We start from the raw sequence: 16,883 nt of genomic DNA on the forward strand, positions 1-16,883 counted from the left end.
TTTTTCTGACTGACTTGTTTTTCTAATGACCTCTCTGACACAAAAAAGGCATTGGTTGTGGCTACAATGAGTGCATTGTCCAGGATAACCTACATGTCAAGCCTGACTTGCCCAGTAACTGCCTGCCAGGGCACCCACAACCCTAGCACAGTCCATAAAGCAACGATGGCTTACGGTAGCTACTCTTTTCAGCAGTCACTGCTGCCTTTCTACTAAACAAGTTAATGGGCATGCTGTTTAGAAAAAAAAAATAATTTATGTTTAACAATAGGGTTCAGTGTTGTTAGCTAGATTTTCTTGGCACTAAAGGCCACATCATTAGGTATGTGTGTCACAATAAATATCATTATCATCAATAAGTGCCTTTCTGTACTTATTGATGGAGGGGGTTACATTCTGCCGGCAGCCTTGAGAGAATGTAACTCCTGTTAATATTCCCATTTGCATCCATTCGAGGGCTTGGGGAAACCCCCAACCCTCTGACCCACCTCCCTTTCTCTATTTCCCTCCCTTTAATTATCACTGCAGGTCCAAGGCTCTTGGACTTCTCAGTGTCTGACTTTGAGAGGAAACAGATCTGCTCACGTGTCATATAGACAGAATCATACTCGCAGACTTGCATCCAAAACTTCTTGAATAATAAGGAATAAATCGGACCTTTTACATTTGTTGCAAGACAAAGAATACTGGATACATTCCAGGTAAACTAAATAAGGATTTGGGATTTCCCCAGTTAACTTTTACTAACGCTGCAGACTATAAGATAATCTTGACTCCTGGCTCAAACGGACAAGAGATCTACAAAGAAGCCTTTCAGGACGTAACGTGGTGCACAGAAAAGGTGATTTTATCAAGAATGTGAATTTGCTCAGTTTTTTGTTTGTAATCCTGCGTTTTGATTTCTTGTGGAACATTCTTGTGGAAAATGTTCCATTTGTCTGAATCGCAACTCTGTCTGGATCACTGTTTAAGGACACGTTTCCCCCCTGCTACTTACTGGATCTAACTTTGTTACTGTATTACAATTAAAAGGACAAATCTCATAAAGAATTCAGTTCACACAGAAAGGTTTTCATTACAGTTTATTTTTGAATTGGAAGACTATTTTAAGAGGACTCCCTGGTACTCTATTAAATCAACATGGGGATTGCATTTTTTTGCATTTTTTCTCTTCTGGCTCTTCCAGTACTTCACTCTGCCAAGATCCTGACTGTCTGTCTAATTGGTAAGTAATGGAGCAGTGATTGTTAAAGTGCCCTTATAGTAATAGAGATATTGATTGTAAAACTTTCTTTCTTGTAAAATCTCCTTGCCGAACTGGTGAATCCAGAAAGTACAGTCAAAGGTACAGGTTGTAAAGGAGAATTGCTTCAGTATGTTTATAAAATGCAAATGGATGTAGTATGTTGCAAACAGCGAGCCATTATGTTCAGATAGCATGTTTTATTTTGTCTTTTCTTTCCTCTCCTCCAGGAGGAAGCCACTACTTGTTATTAGATGAAATTTCTCATAACTTACACCAGCATGGCCATGAGGTCCGCATGCTCTTACAACTGGGCAACCCTGTTATTACAGGTAAACTGTACATACAGTACAAGCATATACTGTATATACAGAATACACACAAACACTCTCATCCTTTCTCTGATTGAGTCACTCTAATTTTCATTTAAATGCAAATTTCTGTTGAACTCCTCCCAGGTTTTTCCTATGGAGGCCGTGCAGACAGTTATCAGATGAGCACCTGGTCCTTAGGAGAGAAATACATCCAAGAATACAATGGCTGGTTCCTAGAGCAACAAACACAGTTTTTACTGGGAAGGTATCATCACAGATTTGTAGGAGACTTGGTAACATTGATTGAATTATGTTGGGTGAAACAGACAAGCTCTTATAAGCTACTTAATCTTGTTTTCGATCTTGAGTCTGGTTTTACATCTGCGTTTTGAGGCTCTAGAATTTCTCTTCTACGGATGCCCAATTTGTCTCCGATTTAGACTTCTGGACCTTCTTGGATTAAAGTGAATAGTTGAATGTATTTGTATTTAACAGCATTGTACTATATATCAGATTTAAATTACTTCTCACTCCCTTTGCCACTCTGTTTGTCTTTCTCTTCATTCACTGTCATTTTTCCTTCCTCTCTCTCTCTCTAAGGGATAACTTTAATGCCTTTCTAAACTTCACGTGGCACCTGTCCTATCAGTGTGACAAGCTGTTAGGGGACAAAGAGATGATAACATTCCTCCAGAGGGAACACTACGACATCACCATCCTTGATGCTTTTAACCCATGTTCCTTCATCCTTGCGCACAAACTTGGTACATCTGTTGTTCATATCACTTTGGTTTATGTCATAACAACTATCATCCTTTAAATCTTTACAATACTACAGTTATATACTACCCCTCATCAATACCTTTCCACATGTATAATTTGCAAATGTTTTTAAAATGTGTAATTCAAACTGATTGTGAGCCAAATGTATATAGTGTCTTATTTTAAATCTATTTACAGCCATGAATACATTTACAGCAGTTCCGTGCACCTTTCTCTTGATTTACTCCAGGTGTCCACTACATAGCTTTCTATCCTGGTCCTCTGAACGGTCCTCTGTCCATCGCTCTCCCCAGCCCAGTCTCCTACATCCCAGTCTTCAGCTCACAGCTGTCCGACCACATGAACCTCTGGGGTCGTGCAAAGAACCTCTTTTATTCTTTCTTGGCTCCTGTAGGTAAGAATGGTGTTGCATAGGAGATCACATATTGTCAAGGGTATTGTCAGTGTACGCTGTTCTAGCCCTCTCTCTCTCAATTTCCTCTAGACATTAGGGCTGCACGATATTATCTATCTAGAAAATATCTAGTTGCGATTATTTTGACTGACATTGCAATATGATTCACGATATTGGAGGGAATGATCATTTTTATTTTTATATCATTATTCTCATTTTCATTGAAATATATATATATATATATAAAATGATTCAAGTGTGATTTTTTTGCTAGGATCTGTACCAAACAAATATTTTTTCTTTAGTCTGTAGGATATGATTTGTAGGCCGGGACATCTCTGCAGCACCACAATACTTTATTTTAGAATGGCTTGACACTTATTTTTAAATATTGCACCCCCCTGCAATTTGGATATTGCACTAGCTCATATTGCAATTTCGCTAGAATTGCGATTATTTGCGCAGCCCTACTAGCAAATTTTTTTATTTCATGAATTCAGGTTTTTACATCATATTTCTTCTAATCTCATTCTCCTCTCATTTGTTATATACTGACTTTATATTTGTACTTTTAAATCAATACTTATCTCACATTTTTTCTTTTTCAGCTGCTTTTAGCACATCATCTTAATTCAGTAATCCATATTTTTTTGTCTTTTATCATCTTAAATTCCTCTTTTTGCTCACTTTGCTCAATGGTAAGATTGTTTGAATCTGCAACAGCCAACTATCTACTTTGGCTAATACCCACGGGCGAGAAATGAGTTATAATAATTCAATATGAATGGCTTTCAACAAATGTTAAGCATACAATGCTGGTGTTTTTGGTCTCGTTTCTTACATCAAGGCCAGGAGCGTGTATGGGCAACATTTAGGCAAGTAGCTGAGCGCCACCTTGAGTCCACCGGAGGTCTGGATGAGTTACATCAAGGAGCTGAACTCTGGGCCTTCAACACTGACTTTTCACTGGAGTTCCCCCAGCCCCTTATGCCCTACACTGTGCTGGTGGGAGGTCTGCTGAATAAACCTGCAAAACCTGTGGAGCAGGTCTCTTCTCTTTATACACATATCCAAATACGTCAGTAAGACTCAGATTTTAAAATTAACTAGCTTTCTTCCCCTGTCTTTACCTTTCTCACTCCCACTTCCCTCTGGACTTCCCTACCCTCTCCTATGCACAACCATCTCTCTGTCATCCTGCCTTACTCAACACTGCACATTTTTCTCCATTTGCATATTTCCTCTATTGCCCATACCCCAACCCTTTTGATCCCTCAGGATCTTGAGTTGTGGATCTCTAATTTTGGAGAGGCAGGTTTCATTGTCGTGACTCTGGGATCAATGGTCTCTTCAGTCTCTGTGGACCCTCTGCTTGTAGAGCTGGTGGCTGGCTTCTCCAGGATCCCTCAGGGGGTGCTCTGGAGGTAAAAGCATGACACAATTCATACAAGCATTTAAAAAATAGCACTTTTAACATTATGTGTCACAGATCTACATTTTTATGAATGGGGGGTGGGAAAGCACACATCATTTATTTTCTCTCACTGTCAAGAAAAGATCAAATCAACCCCCCAAAACAAACAGTGTTTGCTTGCAGGTATGACCACAAGCGATGGCCATCAAACCTGGACAGACCTCCCAATCTCAGGCTAGTGGACTGGCTGCCTCTTAATGACCTTCTGGGTAGGAACAGTCTGCCTCTCTAACCCTTAGTTACAGACATTATGGCACGTTACAGGACTGTCTGAAAGAAGACTAAAACAATGAATGTCATAATTCCTGTCAGACACCTGACCATGACTGCAGCAGGCGGAGACTGGGTCACTGCTGCACTGCAGCTCCGTTCTTTCATTTTAACTTTTAATTGAATTTTTCTTCATACTAAAGAAATACTACAAGACTCATGTGCTTGCTTTAAATGTTCAGTAAATCTGTTTTATCTCATTAAAAGTATAAACAGAGGAATATCCAAATACAGCATGAATGATCATGAATGTACAATCTGGTCATTGCCCTGTGGTTTAATTTTGTTGCTGCTTTGTTTGACCACATCATGGCACATGAAAATGACCGTGTTCATGTGTGTACATCAACACCCATCCCTAAAATGTTGGCAGTGGTTTGGTCCACATTGTTTAAACCCTAACCTATAAGATAGACTGTTTTCATCTGTAGGTTTTACCAGTCTGTAGTACATCCAAACACTCTTACTTTCTTTACTCAGTTATGACGTTTTTAATCTATTTTCTGTTTACCCCAGGACACAAAAAAGTGCGTCTCTTTATCACCCATGGTGGACAAAACAGCTTGTTCCAGGCAGTGTACCATGCTGTTCCTGTGCTGGGAATCCCCCTGTTTGGAGACCAGTTTGATAATGTTGTGAGGGCTGAAACAAAGGGACTTGGCCTCACCATCAACCCAACACAAATCACCAGGGAACTGCTCAGCTCCACCATTCAAACACTTATACAGGACATCAGGTATGTGGATGGATGGCTGAGCAACATTTGTGACGCCAGTAGAGTACAGAAATGTCTGTCTCCCTTCTATTTCCTTAATTTTCCCAATTATTTCTTCTTTTCTAGGTTTAAGTCTTCAGCTTTGTCCCTTAGCAGGATCCACAAATCCCATCCTGTCCCTCCAGCCCTTCGACTCATTCAGTGGGTGGAGCACATCCTGCACAGTGAAGGTGGAAGTCATTTAAGGCCCACTTCTCTGACGCAACCATGGTACCAGAGATACCTGTTGGACTTGGTGCTTCTCCTCTCTCTGGGGCTTCTTGGACCTGTAGTCCTCTGCTGGACTTTCTGTAGGAACAAGAATAGCAGGGACAAACACAAAAAAATACAATAGCAGTACTAAGCGTTTCCTCAGGGGTACTTCAGACTTATACCTCAGTTCTGTGTTGCTTGTTTATCTTGGACTTGAATGATGTACCCATATGAGAAAATATAATGATGTACCCTAAATAATGCAGTTGTTCAATACATAAACCACTCTTGTTGTAAGTGATTATTACAGTTCTCCTATAAATACATACAATTAATGAATGATAACAGGCTGTGATGTGGATTTAGGAGACCTTTGCTTTTACACAAGCGATAAATTCAAACTTCCTTTTCTGCTATAGCCCCACCAGGCCCAGAAAAGATATCCCTTCAGGACAAAAATATAACTAAGAAAATTGTGTTTTTTCCAGAACATTCAGTTTGATTATCAAAAGGAAAGCTGCAAAGTACTGTAAAGTGGTTCCAATATTAGTGTGCAAAGAAATGGATTTAAAAAACGTTTTTTTATGCTATTAATACTGTTGCATAATTTTGTTTTCATTTTGGGTACTTTTTGTATACTGAAAAGAGTTTCATTTTCGTTAATACCACTTTCCCTTCAGTGGAATAGCCATAATGCTTAGTGTTCTGCCCTCTCCCCTCCCAGCGCCATCATGTCTACAGACGACTCATTTGTACTGCAGCGCCACATTGTCCAACACCTCTGTGCTGCTTTGACCTGGCTGTGTTGCAAGCAGGGGTGGCGACAGTACGCATGCAAACACACACATACACTATAACTAAGCAATGCTTTTGTGCTTTTGTATTGCATGTTTCCAAATGGCAGCAAGCCATGTTAGAGGAAGATGGATGAATGTTGAAAATGGTTTATGTTGTTTGTTTGTCTAGTTCAGGTACAAAGTAGACAAAATATGTTGATAGTCATTGAATATATCTGAATCATAAAAAAAAAAAGCTCTACCTGCAAAGTTTGTTTGTGCCTCTGTGCATGTGTGTGTTTGGGGCAGCGTTATGGTCTACTGGCTCTTCAATTATTAACCACCTGCAAGTCTCAACTCTGACCCCCACACCCTCCTCTACTGGTTTCCACTGTGTCCCCTTCCCCTTTCTAAACAAGACACAAAAGCGAACAGCAATGTTCACGGTCAGCGCTCAAGCCACTGTTGAGAGCAGGCCTTGGAGGACCCCCCCTCTCTGTTCTGTCCTCCCTCCCACTCCTCACATCTGTGTGGGGGGTTAGCAGGGAGGAAAATATAGATTAGCAAGGAAATAATGACCAATTAGGACGGCTTGTTCTCTGTCCATTCAGCTGTCCATTCTTTCATTCCTTTCCTGCATTTCATTTGTCTGTTTGGCTGGCAGTTGCAGGTGCCAGTGAGTCTTCCTCGGTCTCACACGCAATCCAAAACAGACACCGCAAAGCAGCCAAAGCATGACAGGACCGGTGGAGGCAAAAAAGAAAGCGGCAAAAAAGAGAAACTTTAATGAAGCAGAAAAAGGACACAACAGTGCAAAATAGAACAGAGAAAAAAGAGAAGAATACAGGAGAAACAGAAGCTAGAAGAATTAGTGATCAGAATACCACTGTATAAAACAGACAACATATAATGGTCCAAAGAGTAATAAACTGTCTCTTTTGGCAATTCTATTACTAAAACTGCAACTACAATACATTTTGTTAATCATTTTTGGCTTAAGATGGAATTGCAATCATCTATTAACAACAATGAAACGTAGTTCAAAACAGGTTTACTACAGGTATCCTGCAGTGACAAGCAAGATACAATCAACAAAAATAAAATGACATAATGATAATTGCATCACAATGTCATATAAGATGGAAGAAGTCGAAGGTAACTGTGTATTTGAAATATTATTAGTTTAATGTGCTCTTTTGAGGTCAGAGAGAGATGTAGGGGCAATGATGTAAATTTTGTATAAGCGTGGTAAAAAGGATGTTTGAATATACATGTAGCTGGCATTAAAAGTGGATATGCCTGGGGAGATCTCTAGTTAACCCAGTAAAGTGTGTGCCCCCTTTGCTGCATGTCGTCCCCCCTCTCTCTCCCCTTTTCTGTCCAAGAAGCCCCCAAAAAATTTTGATCTTTAAAATAAAAGGGGATATGCGGTTGCACACTTGTCAAATGGCTTAATAGTACCATGCTCCTGTCTTGACGAGTTGTGTCTTACAAAGAACGGCAGCATAAAGGAAGGAACTGGTTGTTTTTAAAGCAAAGCTTTGTGGCTGAGTAAGTACTGTAATTATTGAGGGTCAGAAGATTGCCCTGAGTACAATGGTAAGTTCAAAGAGGAAATGAGAAATACATTTTTATAGGCTTTAATGTAAACCTTTGCTATTGGCTCAGTGACTTCCAGTGAGTTAGTTACAGGCCGAATGGGGAGACAGTAAGGGGACTGTAGAAAGGGTATGACTGCATGGATGTACTGTATGTGTTGGAGTTGGAGTTGCTGGGATTTTAACCAGTGTGTTCTGAAGTTCAAATCTGTGTTTGTGGATTAGAGCCCCATCTAGTGACCCGAGAAAAATACTTAATTGAGAGTGAGACTTGTGATTAAAAATGTGTGGATGTTTGTTCATGGGCAAGAATTAAGCCCAATTCTAAAAATACTAGAATATTAACAACGAAGGAAATGTATTCAGCTGTTATCAAAGTTGCAACAGCTTTCAGGATCTGCTTCGGTTACTATGTATTACGGTAAATATTTTGTGAAACCTTACACTACTGCTTCACTAGATTCACTTCATTACATTTTTTTTCTGATGGCTGTATTTGGCTACTTTGCAGATCAAGATTTTACAAAAACACACACACATTTGCAGGTTGATTAAGTCCTCCTGGTCTAATACAACAGTGCTGCAATAGATTCTACCATCATGAAGGTTATAATGTTCTGATTCAACTGTATGATCCTTTTAGGGGATGTAATTTGTTTATGGTGGAATTGTGTTGCATTATGCCAAGATATGTTTATAAGATGTAATCATTGTTTATAGACTGGGTGGCCAAAATATTAGAAACACCTCTAAGAAACTGAAAAAAACTGTACATTACAACCTTCATGAAGGTAGGATTTATTGAAGGGGTGTAATTAGGGACTGCAATTTGTTTGAGCTAGGTGTAGTAATAGTGAACAGGCAACTGAGCTGAAGTAAAAATAATAATAATAATAATAATAATAATAATAATAATAATAATAATAATAATTATAATAATAATAGGGGCCGTTGTGCATAATGACTACTTTTACATTTTACTTTTTTTGTATTTTGAATACAGAACTTTTACCTGTAGAGTAGTTTTAGTGTCGGAGGCTACTTTTATTTAAGTATAAAGGGCGTGAGTACCTCTTCCGCCACTCTTTATTCGGCGTAGCTCTGTTATTAAGAGGTGATGTACGTTAAAAACATAAAATAAAAAGTCATATTTAAGAGTCCATCCCAAGAGGGCGCAATGTAATTTTTAGAGGATGTTGCTTATAAAAGTCGTGTGACACACTCAAACTTGATTGGTTAAAGTGCTGCCGTTTGATTGGTCAGTGTTGACAACGTGGGCGTGGTTGGAGGTCAATTGTTTATGTAGCTCGCTGTCCGTGTATGTAACCGCACCAAGCAAGGACTCCGCAATGTGATTTCCTGACGTTGATTTGTTTTCATATCGTTTTACCAGCTGGCTTTACCACATTATGCACCAGCCGTTGACATGGGGAACCACTAGCAGGTGAAACACGGAAGAAACCGAGGGAAAAGCCGGAATGGCAGGCGCCTTCAAAGGCTGCCAGAAAATTAGAGGTCCGCAGATTAGAAATCTGCTTGACGCGAAGGACTTCATTCTCCTCGACTGCGACGGGGTCATATGGCACGGAGAGAAGGCGATAACGGGCGCGGCGAAGGTGGTGAATTCGCTGATACGGCACGGCAAAAACGTAGTGTTCGTCACCAACAACTGCACCAGGCCCCGGGAGAATTATGTGCACAAGTTCTGCCGGCTGGGCTTCACCGACGTGATACTAGAGCAGATCTTCAGCTCGTCGTACTGCTCGGCTCTCTACCTGAGAGACGTCGTCAAGATCCGCGGCCAGGTGTTTGTCATGGGCTGCGACGGACTGCGCAGAGAGCTGGATGAGGCGGGCATCCCCTGCGTAGAGGAGGCGGACGATCCGGACGCCACCATCTACGACTGCGCTCTGGCTCCGGACGTCAAGGCAGTGCTGGTGGGACATGATGATAAAATGACTTTTCTCAAACTGGCCAAAGCCTCGTGCTACCTGAGAGACCCGGACTGTCTGTTCCTGGCTACCGACAACGACCCGTGGCACCCTCTGTCTAGTGGAAGGATACTGCCAGGTATGGTGGTGATGAGGCTCACGTTTTGGAAGCTTGGGCTATTTGTATTGCTGAAAGGGCTAATTGGGCACAGGCCCAAAAGGTCAGCTAGAACTAGAGCCTACGTTTGTAGTGACTATTATTATAAGCATTTGATAGATAGATAGATAGATAGATAGATAGATAGATAGATAGATAGATAGATAGATAGATAGATAGATAGATAGATAATCTGTATTATAAGTTAGTAAAGCACTTTTAATGTGATACAACTCCAGTTTCACAGAGATGTAACCTGCAACAGTAGTTTTCTTTAATGGTTTCCTTTTAATATTTATCAGCTGTAGTGTTTTGTAAGATATCCGTAGAGAGGAGTGTTTGTGAATCTGCTGTGACAGAATGGTTAGACAGCATATTTTTATCTCCAGAATGAACACAATAGTTTCAACTAACAACAGTTATGCATTTCTGCTGAGTTACACACTTGTTTTGTTTAAAATACAAATAGACATGGTGTTTACTGTGATGATGGCTGAATAGGGAGGTCCCCACTGACTATCATTCTTCTTACTCTCTGTGCGTTGTGTATGTACCCCATCACCCCACCATTTACAGTGCACACTACAGACTACACGTAGCAGCTTCATTACAGTATATTACCCAGCATTATCCAGTAAATTCATGCTTAAATACCACCGGGCCTCAGGTTTGTGTCAGTTTGATTAAACCCAAATCTATTTAGGAATGAATATACATCATATAAGAGCAACATGAACTGAGATACTAAAGGTATTAAAACAATTTAGCAGGGCCTCCATATAAGGTGAAAATGGGGCGGGCTAAGTTTTCAAGGCTCATCATTTAATTGCAATCATCCTGGTTCAAGTCCAGCCTGGGGCCTTTTGCTGCAGGTCATTCCTCCTCGATCTCTCCCCTCATTTCCTGACCCCTCCCTGCTGTTGCTTTAAAGACAAAAATGCTCCCAAAAGTATTGAAAAGATTAGGCTGTACATAGGCCATATGCTGTATGTGATTGGTAGTAGACTAGCAGCACATGCAAAACCATGGTCACAGCACTAAAACCGCTAATCATCATTGCAGAATAAATCTCCCTCCATCAATCTTTCTGTTTTGGCGTTTGTTACAAAGTGTGTCACTGTAGATAAGTGATATAGGGCTGGGCGGTAATTCAATATGATGATTTATCGTCTTTCAATAGAATCATATCGTGATGAAATCCTATCGAGATACTGTTATATACCGTTACATTGTCTAAATTGATAAACGAGCACAAACTCCATTTTCTGTTGTGAAACACTTTGAGGGAACATAATTTAAAGAATTGCAGATTTGTTTTAGTCAGTATATAGCTGGGGAAATTAATTTTTTTTCTGTATAAATTTCCTTGAAACAGTTTACATTTATCTCAAATCTCATTTGTAAAAAATATTTTCTGAAAGCACCAATTGTCAACCCTACAATATCGATGTATTTCATCAAGAATATCGTGAGATCTGATTTTCTCCATATCGCCCAGCCCCAGTGATGCATAATACACAATATCTCAATTGCACCCAAACATACTTGAAGGAGACGGGTTATTGGGTGGCTGGAGAAGATGTGTCCTAAGATTCACTTGACTTTTTATTTTTTAAGATTATTTTTTTTTGGACATTTTCAGCCATAATTTTGATAGGACAGCAGAAGACATGAAAGGGGAGAGAGGGGGGAATGACATGCAGCAAAGGGCCGCAGGTCTGAGTCGAACCTGGGCCCGCTGCGTTGACTCTACCAACTGAGCTATCCGGGCGCCCAGATTCACTTTAATTTAACCTTTTGTCTCCTCTATACCCCGGCAGGTTCCGGGTCCCTCATTGCAGCCCTGGAAGTGTCCTCAGGTCGCAAGGCCACTGTGATCGGTAAGCCTAGCCGCTTCATGTTCGAGTGCATCTCCAGTCAGTTCAGTGGGGTGGACCCCGCCCAGTGCCTGATGATTGGGGACCGCCTAGAGACAGACATGCTGTTTGGATCCAACTGCGGCCTCGACACCATGCTCACTCTCACCGGTGTGTCTCAGATCGAAAAGGCCCAGGAGTACAGGAATAGTGAGCTGAGCACCAACCACAGCTTGGTGCCCGATTACGTGGTGGACACCATTGCTGATTTCTTACCTGCTTTTGAGGAACTGGGCGAACCGAGCAACTGATGAGTCCTTTCGCCTCCAGTACAGAGCATAGATTGCTTCTACTGCAAGTACAATGCTTAGTCTGGCATTTGCAAAAAAAAATACCTATCAATTATCAAAAACAAGAAAGATTCCTCAGTAACAAGGCGCTGTTGATGTTGACCAAGACATGCATAGGAGAGAATATAAAATAATCAGTAATTCAGCGCATACCTCATTGTGTCTTCTAGTGTTGTGCCCATTTGTGACTTGACAGTTCCTTGTTGCTGTAAGTGTTTATAGTAATATATGAATATACTGCACTCTCTTCTTCAAAAAGTTAATCGGTCGTGTTTGATATTAGGTTTTGAACATCCAGAGGTATTTTTGTAAAGCCACGAATTGTTCTGTAACGGCATTAATGTGTTTAGGAGCTGGTTAGTGGGTTTTTTTTTTTTGTTTTTTGCCAGAAGGCAGACATGTACTTGCAGAATTGTTTCCTCATATGTTATTGCCTGGGTGTGACTTCTCCTTGATAAATTCATGGCAAGAGGAGATAATTAAAAACTGAACTTTTCTCATCTCTGATGGAGACTAAGATGACAATCTGCCAGTCAGACAGGTGAAGTGTATATTCACCTTTCTGTCACATCTGTACTACTTGTGCCAATATTCATCCGAGTACTTAACTGCTTACTAAATCTCATAGTTAGAAAACCAGTTACACATTAATGGTGGCCGGTCATACTGCTCTGTTGTGAAATTTCAATGTTAATGATTACCATATAGAGCATGCCAGCAACGGTAACCACAATAAATACCTAAAATAAATCCTTAATATGATTTTGTTCATCTGTTACAAATGTCCTTATCTTCTGCTTGTTTTGTGTCTCCGCATCTACATCAAGCATGATAAGAACACCACAATCAAAACACAATATTCTTTTAATCGTTTAAATCCAGCAGGAGTTAACATGAACTCAACACCACTTCACTCAGTACTATTGCAACTTGATATCCAGCATCACTTCAGCCTGGTTTATTTCCAACAAACAGATCAGTTAGTGTATTGCAGTGAAAGGCATGAAAAGCAAAGGAACTTTACCATTTTCTTCTATGAAACAGAGCCTCATGCTTTGATTTAGATGTGGTGGTATTGCAAGTGAAGCTAAAAAAATACGACTAAATTAAAAATCTTATGTTGGTATAATGTTGAAACCAAGGTTTAACAAAAACAAACTTATAAGAAATCGTAAATAAGGAAACCCTAGACTCTCGTTATAGCTTTGCTGAAGATATCCATTTAGTATGAACTTAATACAATTCTATCTAAAAAAATAAACATATGTACATTTTAACAGGCTTTATGCAATACTTTATTCTACATCATGTCTCATGTGGCAATAGGTTCTCTTGTGCTGAGGAACAGAGTTAAAGACACATACTGATCTCCAACAGATAAGGACTCTGGTTGCAGTGGTTGAGTTACTTCATGTCACTCTGGTCCACCACGCTGTGAAGAAGAAATAAAAAAAAAATAAGAATCTGTATGAAAAACCAACTTATATTTACCCATAAGGAACATGGCATGAAAGCTCCTCATACATGACACTGCACATGCACTCTCTCTAAACATTACTTATGTTTACATTTCAGTTTCTGCAACTAGTTGTAAAATGTTCATTAAATGCTGTTGATCGATTAGAATTCCTTTATGTCAGTGCAAACCAAATCTTTTGGAGATCACTGGAACATCAACTACCTATACATACAGTACCAATGCAGACAGACGTTCTACTAATCTATAGGACTTTTAAGGCCAAAAGTTACTATGCAGGTTTATATTAAATCAAGGATAAAGATTATGTTCTCACTGATACCAAAGTTAAAAAGGCCAAATTGCCAGTGAAGTGTTCTGGGTATAGTTTAAGATGTAGGTGATCCCTCACCTGGATGTAGTCCATTTCATCCACCGCCATCGGTCTCCTGCGGTACCTTGCAGGTAGTAGCTGAATAGAGGCCAGGGTGTCTGGCGTGCCAGAAATGGGGGTCAACGGTACATGAGGTCTTGATAAAGGAGGCCGCTGGAGCGTTGTGTGGTGAGGCGTTAACTGCTAACGTTTTCAATGCCTCTTGGACTAGAAAACAAACGGGGGGGGAGTCATTACAGATAAAAGGTAACTCAAGAAGCACTCAGGAGATATCAGACATCATAAACTGGTAAAAGCAAATTTTCTAGAGCAAAATGTACTAAATCCTTGCTAAATGTTTTCTTTATATGACTGTTGAGTTTCACCTATCAGACTATTGTATAAAAGCCACAGTTCATATGTAGGCCAAGGTGTAGGTTCAAATTTGAGTTGTTCAAGTAAAATCTACCGTTAGGTACCCTTACACAGTTTAAAATCAATCACTGTAAAAACAGTAGGCCTATATCAACCAGATGTTATGTTGACATCTGACACAGAAAGAGAAAATACACCATGAAACAATAAGGGTTACAGGTTACATCACCAAGAGTCAATTTTAGGGTGGGTTCCTTCATTTATGTTATCATGCCAACTATCTGACCATCATTCCCTTTCTTCATACTCACCATTGGGCCTTGCGACGTCTTGTCTTTTGGGGAACTTGATCAGAGGAGCGTGAGGCCGAACAGCCTGCAAACACACATGCATTAAAACAAACAGCTGTGTGAATGAAAGGGCCACTTAACGCTAAACAAAAAGATATTGTCCCATTTCCCTCATGAGGTATCTCAGCAGTCAGCATGCAGATAGTTTTGGCTTTATATGCTTAATCTTTTTTAGGTATTCGCCCGGGGAGACCGATAAATCATATACAGTGGAGGTACACAGATGTTTGTGGTGCTGAAAAGTGCGGAAAAATGCCAAGTCAAAAGCAACTTGTCTTTACAGAATGAGCTCGTTTCTCATGATAGTTTATCCACCTCTGTGTGGAAAGATTTGTTTTAACCTTTCACAGCAAGTGCAGAGAGCTAGATTACCTGGGTAACTGGGACCTTGTTTCTTGAAAAACATAACTGTTGACCTTTTCAAATTATTATTTTTTTTTTAAAGCTTGTGTACCAGAGTATTTTAGTGGCAGACACCTCAACACATGGGCAGACAATTACTATTTTTTTGTGTGATTAAAGTGTAACTCTTCAATGATGACCATAGCCTCAGACTGTGACAGAGACTCACACAAAACGTACACATGATGACAGTAACTTTGATGCATACTATGGCTGAAACAGCAATCATGACAGAAAACAATGAATGGTTTAAGCGTTTAGGTGTCCTGGTCCTAGCTTCTCAGATGAAATAATTTGCTATTGTTTGCGTTTGATCTTGCATAATAACAGAATTCAGTTTACACTGTCATTGTAAATGGAATATATATTTGGGTTTTGCACTGAACAAAAGTAAGCAAATTTAAAGACAGCAACTTGGTCTGATAACATTTGGACAGGCATTCTTTTAAATCTAAAGTTAACAAGTAAAAAAAAAAAAAAGGCTGTCAGATCTTTGTCATTGAGCGAGAGAAGAGAACAAGAGGACTGAATAAGTTAACTGTCAACAACAACTTTCTGTCCTAACAGCTATTTATTTAGCTAAACTTCATCGATCTAGCTAACATTACATCCTGAACAGATCGGAATCCAGCAAACAGCTGTGACGAACTGAGCAAACGGCATTGTCAAATAAATAAAAATTAATAAACGTTCATATTAATTTAGTCTGTAAGCCTTTTCTGCTTCTTTCTCAACATGATAACATGCCTGCGTTTTGCGGTTAAACAAGGACATCAACAAGGGTACGTTACGACGGTATTTGTCACCCAAAAAACGCCTCACTTAAATAAGCCACCAACTGTTCAGAACAACAGAACAATGAGATGTTTACTTGACATCGTGAATCTCACCGTAACACCCTGAAGTCTACAGTATTTACAATCTCAGGAGCAACATTACCTGGATAACTCGGGCGGCGGGCGCTGCCATTTTGGAGCTGACTTTGCTTCCCATGACGACCTCACAGGATCACTTCCGGTATAAAGAAGCTCCTTGTAGCAGCTGAAACACACCACAAGATGTCGCTGCAGTTATTATAAACAGTGAAGTCTATACCATAACACACACACACACACACACACACACACACACACACACACACACACACACACACACACACACACACACACACACAAGGGTCCAGAGAACGCAGTTCATGGTAAAGGTGCAGGAGGAAGATGCCTCTCACAGTCTACAACACAATGCATGGCATCAGTAGGGGATTGATCTTTAGACGATACAGCAAGAATATTAAATTTCATAACGCATAAGACTAGAATATTTAAAATAAAGCTACATTTGTAGTCTTTCATTAGCAATACCTTACCTCTAGTTTTGTCTTTACCTTTCTTGGGATAATGGACACAACAGATGAGAGATGTGTTGACCCAGTGATCGTCCTGCGAGGTCAGATCCTCAGGCCATACTGCAGCCCTATCATTCCGGTAGGCTATGCAACGTTAGCCTCCTGTCAAAAAAGGACATACAAAAATAGACCAATAAAAGACCTTAATCCGCATAAAACACAGACAGTCAAGGTCAAGCAAGGCTCAAGGCTTGAATTTCTCATAAAGCTATTTAAAGGCAATTATATAATCTGTGAGATACCTTAAAACGTCAATACAAGACTAGTGTGCTAGGGCAAAGACAAATATCATAATTTCACTCCGCCTTAGAAAAAAAAAAAAAGGGATAACAAGGTCAAGTGCTCCTGGCTTGTCCAATCAATGACGAGGAAAGCAGCAGAGATCTTCTACACGAGAAGATGTGTCACC

General features: G+C 40.0%; 3 protein-coding genes across 3 annotated transcripts; 2 read left to right on the forward strand and 1 right to left on the reverse strand.

The window, feature by feature from the left end:
- Nucleotides 1–523: 523 nt before the first annotated feature.
- On the forward strand, nt 524–6,565 carry LOC120560771 (UDP-glucuronosyltransferase 3A1-like). The gene is made up of 10 exons (XM_039803611.1): nt 524–1,225; nt 1,474–1,575; nt 1,702–1,822; nt 2,158–2,321; nt 2,570–2,734; nt 3,582–3,781; nt 4,013–4,158; nt 4,332–4,417; nt 4,995–5,214; nt 5,320–6,565. Exons 1-10 carry the CDS (start codon nt 1,141–1,143, stop codon nt 5,585–5,587), a joined length of 1,557 nt encoding a protein of 518 aa, XP_039659545.1. The 5' UTR covers nt 524–1,140; the 3' UTR covers nt 5,588–6,565.
- A 2,528-nt stretch (nt 6,566–9,093) lies between these two features.
- Nucleotides 9,094–12,870, forward strand: LOC120560772 (pyridoxal (pyridoxine, vitamin B6) phosphatase). The gene is made up of 2 exons (XM_039803612.1): nt 9,094–9,889; nt 11,728–12,870. Exons 1-2 carry the CDS (start codon nt 9,298–9,300, stop codon nt 12,072–12,074), a joined length of 939 nt encoding a protein of 312 aa, XP_039659546.1. The 5' UTR covers nt 9,094–9,297; the 3' UTR covers nt 12,075–12,870.
- An 89-nt stretch (nt 12,871–12,959) lies between these two features.
- mrps36 (mitochondrial ribosomal protein S36) lies at nt 12,960–16,814 on the reverse strand. The gene is given in 7 exon segments (XM_039803613.1): nt 12,960–13,545; nt 13,982–14,114; nt 14,116–14,170; nt 14,629–14,692; nt 16,009–16,110; nt 16,436–16,576; nt 16,717–16,814. Coding segments are annotated over 5 exon segments (324 nt in total). The 5' UTR covers nt 16,063–16,110; nt 16,436–16,576; nt 16,717–16,814; the 3' UTR covers nt 12,960–13,527.
- Nucleotides 16,815–16,883: the final 69 nt, after the last annotated feature.

This window comes from Perca fluviatilis, chromosome 6 (assembly GCF_010015445.1).
Source record: "Perca fluviatilis chromosome 6, GENO_Pfluv_1.0, whole genome shotgun sequence".
NCBI classification, from domain to species: domain Eukaryota; kingdom Metazoa; phylum Chordata; class Actinopteri; order Perciformes; family Percidae; genus Perca; species Perca fluviatilis.